Source organism: Onychostoma macrolepis, chromosome 22, assembly GCF_012432095.1.
Source record: "Onychostoma macrolepis isolate SWU-2019 chromosome 22, ASM1243209v1, whole genome shotgun sequence".
In the NCBI taxonomy this organism is placed as follows: Eukaryota; Metazoa; Chordata; class Actinopteri; order Cypriniformes; family Cyprinidae; genus Onychostoma; species Onychostoma macrolepis.
In genome coordinates this window covers 7,897,016-7,902,778 of record NC_081176.1, presented here as the reverse complement: position 1 = coordinate 7,902,778, position 5,763 = coordinate 7,897,016, and the positions used below count along the sequence as shown (strand labels likewise).

The following is a 5,763-nucleotide window of genomic DNA, read 5'->3' as shown; positions in this document are numbered from 1 at the left end:
TAGATAGATAGATAGATGGATAGATAGATAGATGGATGGATATGGATGATAGATAGATATGGATGGATGGATGGATGGATGGATGACTAGATAGATAGATAGATATGGATGATAGATGGATGAATGGATAGATGGATAGATAGATAGATAGATGATAGATAGATAGATAGATAGATGGATGGATGGATGATAGATAGATAGATAGATAGATAGATAGATAGATAGATAGATAGATAGATAGATAGATAGATAGATAGAGATGGATGGATGGATGGATGGATGGATGGATGGATAGATAGATAGATGAATATGGATGATAGATAGATAGATAGATAGATAGATAGATAGATAGATAGATAGATAGATAGATATGGATAGATAGATATGGATGGATAGATAGATATGGATGATGGATAGATAGATAGATATGGATGATAGATGGATGAATGGATAGATGGATAGATGGATGGATAGATATGGATGGATGATAGATAGATAGATAGATATGGATGATGGATAGATAGATAGATAGATAGATAGATAGATAGATAGATAGATAGATATGGATGGATAGATAGATATATGGATGATGGATGGATGGATGGATGGATAGATAGATGAATATGAATGATAGATAGATATGGATGGATAGATAGATAGATAGATAGTTGATGGATGGTTGGAGAAAGAGGCAGTTGGATAGACAAACAGTACATAGGGAGATAGATGGATAGATAGTTGGATAGAGAGACAGTTGGCCGATCAGATGAATCATCGTAAGTGTTTTCTGCTCTTCTCAGGCGGCTTGTTCTCCAAAACCGAGATGTCTGAGGTTCTGACCGAGATCCTGAAGGTGGATCCGAACTTCGACAAGGACTCGTTTCTGAAGCAGTGCGAGCGGGACATCATTCCCAACATCCTCGAGGTGAGACACCAAACTCCCAGCATGCTTTACTCTTAAAGGCAAGCAAAAGCTGAACATTCGCTCTGTTTGCAGGCCATGATCCAGGGAGAGCTGGACGTCCTGAAGGACTGGTGCTACGAGGCCGTGAGTGTCCCGCAAACCACCTTTGCTGTCACAGGTTCTGGTGTAAAGGTGATGGTCTAACGCTGGTTTTTCTCTGGTTTTGCTTGCAGACGTACAGTCAGCTGGCTCACCCCATCCAGCAGGCCAAAGCCATGGGTCTCCAGTTCCACTCCAAGATCCTGGACATCGATAACATTGACGTAAGAACCATCGGAAAGACACATAACATCCATCTGCTGCATCCTAATGGCCCAGTAACTCCATCAGAGCGTCCTGATGGACGTATAATGCAGAATAATGGGATATCGGAGCGTCTGAATTTCATTATGAAATCATCATCATCATCTTCTCCAGATGTATGGAGTAACTCGTTTCGGTTGTTTTTTTCTCTGTAGTTGGCGATGGGGAAGATGATGGAGCAAGGTCCCGTTCTCATCATCACCTTCCAGGCTCAGCTAGTGATGGTCATTCGTAACATGAAGGGTGAAGTGGTGGAGGGCGACCCGGTGAGTGAGCGCTAGCATTAGCGATGATGTTAGTCGCTAGCGCTTGTGAATCAGTGGCGTGATTCACCTCTGGAGCCGCCGTGGCTGGGCAGTTCGCAGAAATCGCCGGGTATAAATCTGCTCAGAGGCCAAATGTAACGACACACCAGGGATGTTTCTGCGTTAGGAGTTTGTAGTAAATTTTCGCCGTCCAGCGCCCTCGAGTCGCTGAGTTCAGACGGTTGTGGATATTAGAAACGCTGTTTTATTTCACAGAGCTGAAGTAGCTGTCATGTGTTTGATTAAATCGGAACATTTAAAAGTTCATTTTTAGTTTCATCATAAAGGTTCTCCTGCAAAATGTCTGAGTCTCATTAGCTTTTGGCTGAATCTCATGTCCAGGTCATATTTAACCCTAAAATCAAAAGAAAAAAAATGCAAGATATAGTTTTATATATATTTATTTTTAATATATTTAGTTTAGATAATTTTATAAGATGATAATATTATTATTAATATTAATAGCAATAATATTATTAATATCTCATGATTCACTGCACAAAAAAAAAAACTTTAAAAACCCCTGTTTATAGAGCCATTAAGAATTATATAATTTATTTATATTAATTAATTTATATTATTTTTTATTATGGATAGATACGATTAAGCAACTTCACCCATAATTCTAATTAAACGCAATGACTATATGAATTATACCTTTAATATGAATTGTATTTTTGAAAATTATATGTAATTTATTATATTATTTATATATTCTAATTAGAAAAAATAATAATTTGTAATAATTAATTTTAATCAAATAATTAATATTAACAATTAAATAAGTAATTGTACTACAGTGGTTAATGAAGACAAAAATCTGTATTGAGAGTAATCTAAATTATGAAAATTTAAAATAAAAAATTATATTTTTAAAATTGTAAAATCTTACTGCAAAAAAATCTTAATTTTACTAAAATAGAATACAAATCTTTTGATTTCGTAATGAAAAATGTACGTTTTCATAAAATTCACGCATTCGTTGCATTTGTGCATTCCACAGGAAAAGGTTCTCAGGATGATGTACGTTTGGGCGTTGTGTCGAGATCAGGACGAGTTGAACCCTTACGCCGCCTGGAGACTCTTAGACATCTCCGCTTCCAGCACAGAGCAGATCCTGTAAACAACGGCTTCCTCAACAGGGACACGACGGGAGGGATTGGGGGTGTGGCTCATCTGGGGGCGGAGCCACACACATCACGCTTGTTTTACATAACTCCGCCCCTAGAGGTTTCTTCCAGAGCTCTACCACGAACCGCAGGGTTGTTCGCGGTGAGCCAAAATGGCCGACGGTTGGACTCACGCCATTGGCCCAAATCCCCATCAGTCTGAAAGACTAAGAGACTCGTTTTTGTTTGTGCGTATTCTCTGTTTAACTGTTTCTGGAAGGAATATGTCAAGTCGAGTGGTTATCATGTGCCATTCTACCAAGCTATCAATAACAATGTTGAATAATAATAATTATAATAAAAGTACTTAATTTCTACTGGATTGAATCTGAATATAACCAAACATCCCCAGGCATCTTAAACCGAGATACAGTCTGGAATTGTTGCGACAGATGTGTCTATTTATTAAAGATTTGGTCAAGGTTATGTAGGTTTCTCAATTACAGATTGTTTCTTTAAGATCGGCCTTAGCGCTTTCTTCTTCGGAGCGTTTCAACGGATTGTTTGTAAAGCCATCAGTTCGTTTTTTTTTATTAATTTCCGCCTCAGTTATGTGGGGCTAAAATAGTGGGTCGTCTTCAAAATGACAATAAGACCTTAGAATTTAATTCGATTTTCCTGCTGTATAAAAATAAGTTGCTGGTTGATGTAGAACTTGATCATAAACATGTAATGTATATTAAAAAATATTCCATGCTTCACCACGAAGGATGTGTTGATTTGGTTTGACTCATTCTACGATGTTACCAAAAGGTAAGACGATATAAAATGCCCAATAATAGCATTTCATAGTATTTGAACTGCTAATCCATACTGTTTTCACATATTGCTTTGACGATATACAGTATGTAAGCTCGAATTCTATTCTGAACAAGTTAGCTCGTTGGCTAACCTTGCTTATAGCAGCTTTAGGTGGATGAATCCTTTTTATAGAGAGAGAGAGAGAGAAACATAGCATTTTATGTTTTTAAATATTAACCAAATGCCATTGTTTATAAGTTTATAAGTTCTTAAAAAACTTTCTTTGTAGTATTTTGTGTAAATTATTTGACCTTAGCACCTGAGGCTATACTGCTCTGATTGAATATAAAACAGGAAAATACAAGCTACTCAATTTAAATATTAGCTAATTAAGCTAACCTTTAAAAAAAGCAGTTAAATATACAAGCTACTGCCATGAAGTTGCTACTCAAAGTAGTTTAATGTTAAGCTAGTTTTAGTGTAGCTAACTGCTTTTTAAAGGAGCAACTTTATTTGAAAGGACAGCTACTCAATTCAAAGGCGTTTAAGCAACTCTTTTAAAAAGCACTTCGCTATGCAACAAGCTACTAGCAAAAACTAAAGTGCAATGAAGGTAGCCACTCAATTTAGTTGTTTAAAGTTTACATACTCTTAAAATCAGTTTGTTACACTACTATCTGCAATGAAATTGCTACAAACAAATACTAGCTAACTGCATTGAAAGTACATAGCTAGTCAATTTAAAGTTGTACAATTAGTCACACTACATGCTACTAGCAAAAACTAGCTAACTGCAATGAAATAGCTACAAAAACCACATTAGCTACTCAGTTTAAAGTAGTTTAAAAGGTAGCTAAGCTACTTATTTGTAAAAGGCAGTTAGCAACACTACAAGCTATTAGAAAAACTAGCTAACTGCAACGAAGATATAGCTACTAAATTTAAGTTTTAAATAGTAGCTATTTAAGCTATCCTTTTGTAAAAAGCAGTTGACCAGACTACAAGCTACCAGCCACTAACGCAAACTAGCTAACTGCAATGAAGTAGATTTTATTTGTAGCATTATGGCAGTTAGCTAGTCATTTGTGCTGTTTTTAAAGGCTAGCTTGACTACTTTAAAAGTAGCTTGCAATTGCAGGTTATAATTTTAGTTTTTAAGACTTGAGGCAGAAAACTAATGTCTCTGCTAAGGTACGTTTATGTTAGCAGCTGGCTTACCTCCTGGGTATAGCCTAAACATATTGTAAGCAGCTAATTTTGCAGAACTGCTGGCAGTATCTGGCCATTTACCTACACAGTGAGTGAGAAAATACGGTTATGTAATGTGTTTCAGAGAATTGTTCTCTTCGGGTTTCTGTGGGCAGATGCTCGCCAACGTGCAATGCTCGTCCATGAACGTGGGAGCGCCGTTTTGACACGGTCAGATTTATTGCCTGGGCTTTGGAAACGTGGAGGAAGCCTGATAAACAGGCCTTCCTATTTGTTCATCCATTCATACATCCCCATGACAAGCACATATGTTTGGTGATGGATCTCCTCGGCTTGAGGAGACCGCTGAGGTGTGCGCTTCTGCTTCCTGAAGTTTCCCTACATCTGCAGAAGGATGGTCTGGATGTGCGGTTATGAACTGTCACAGTGAGGAGAACAACAGAAAACACACAAAACCCACCTCAGAACATGAGATGATATCCTAAAATATAAGACAATTCTGAGTTTTAATACTGGTTTAGCATACTGTATACTAATACTACATACTATTCTTGCGGTATTCTTGTAGTATGTATAATAGGCTATGTATACTGTGACCCACAATTTTTAAGGAATTAATTTTTTTCGAAAATGTGATGAATATTGCATGTGCGATTAAATATTGGTTCAGAATACCATACTATACCATAGTATTAGTACTACATTCTACTCCTGCAGTATCCTGTCCTGAAGATTAACCATATGGTTTACTACAAATAAAACCAAAAAACCATGGTTACAATAGTTAAACCATGGGAACCACAAATTAAACATGGTTTTGCAACACTAACCATAGTTTAACCATGGTATTTGTAGTAAAACTGTGGTCAATACGCCAAAAAAAACATGGTTACTACAATTTTACTATAATAAAAACATGGTTAATTTTCGTAATGGAGTGCGTGTCAACAAATTCCTAACCTAAAACGACTATTAAATAAGGCTAACATAAAATAAACACAATATAATATAGACTTTATTACAAAGTTTTGAAGGCATTCTCGTATCAGATTTGAGTTTTGGGTGCGTTGAA

The 5,763-nt window shown here is 36.5% G+C and overlaps 1 protein-coding gene across 1 annotated transcript in view; it reads left to right on the top strand.

Moving 5' to 3' along the window:
• Positions 1–3,449, top strand: part of timm44 (translocase of inner mitochondrial membrane 44 homolog (yeast)) — a 12,821-nt gene extending 9,372 nt beyond the window's left edge. The window contains exons 9-13 of the mRNA XM_058760832.1: positions 801–925; positions 998–1,048; positions 1,138–1,227; positions 1,423–1,533; positions 2,576–3,449. Of these exons, the coding sequence (XP_058616815.1) occupies positions 801–925; positions 998–1,048; positions 1,138–1,227; positions 1,423–1,533; positions 2,576–2,695 (497 nt within the window). The 3' untranslated portion in view covers positions 2,696–3,449. The remainder of the gene's footprint in view (positions 1–800; positions 926–997; positions 1,049–1,137; positions 1,228–1,422; positions 1,534–2,575) is intronic.
• Positions 3,450–5,763: the final 2,314 nt, after the last annotated feature.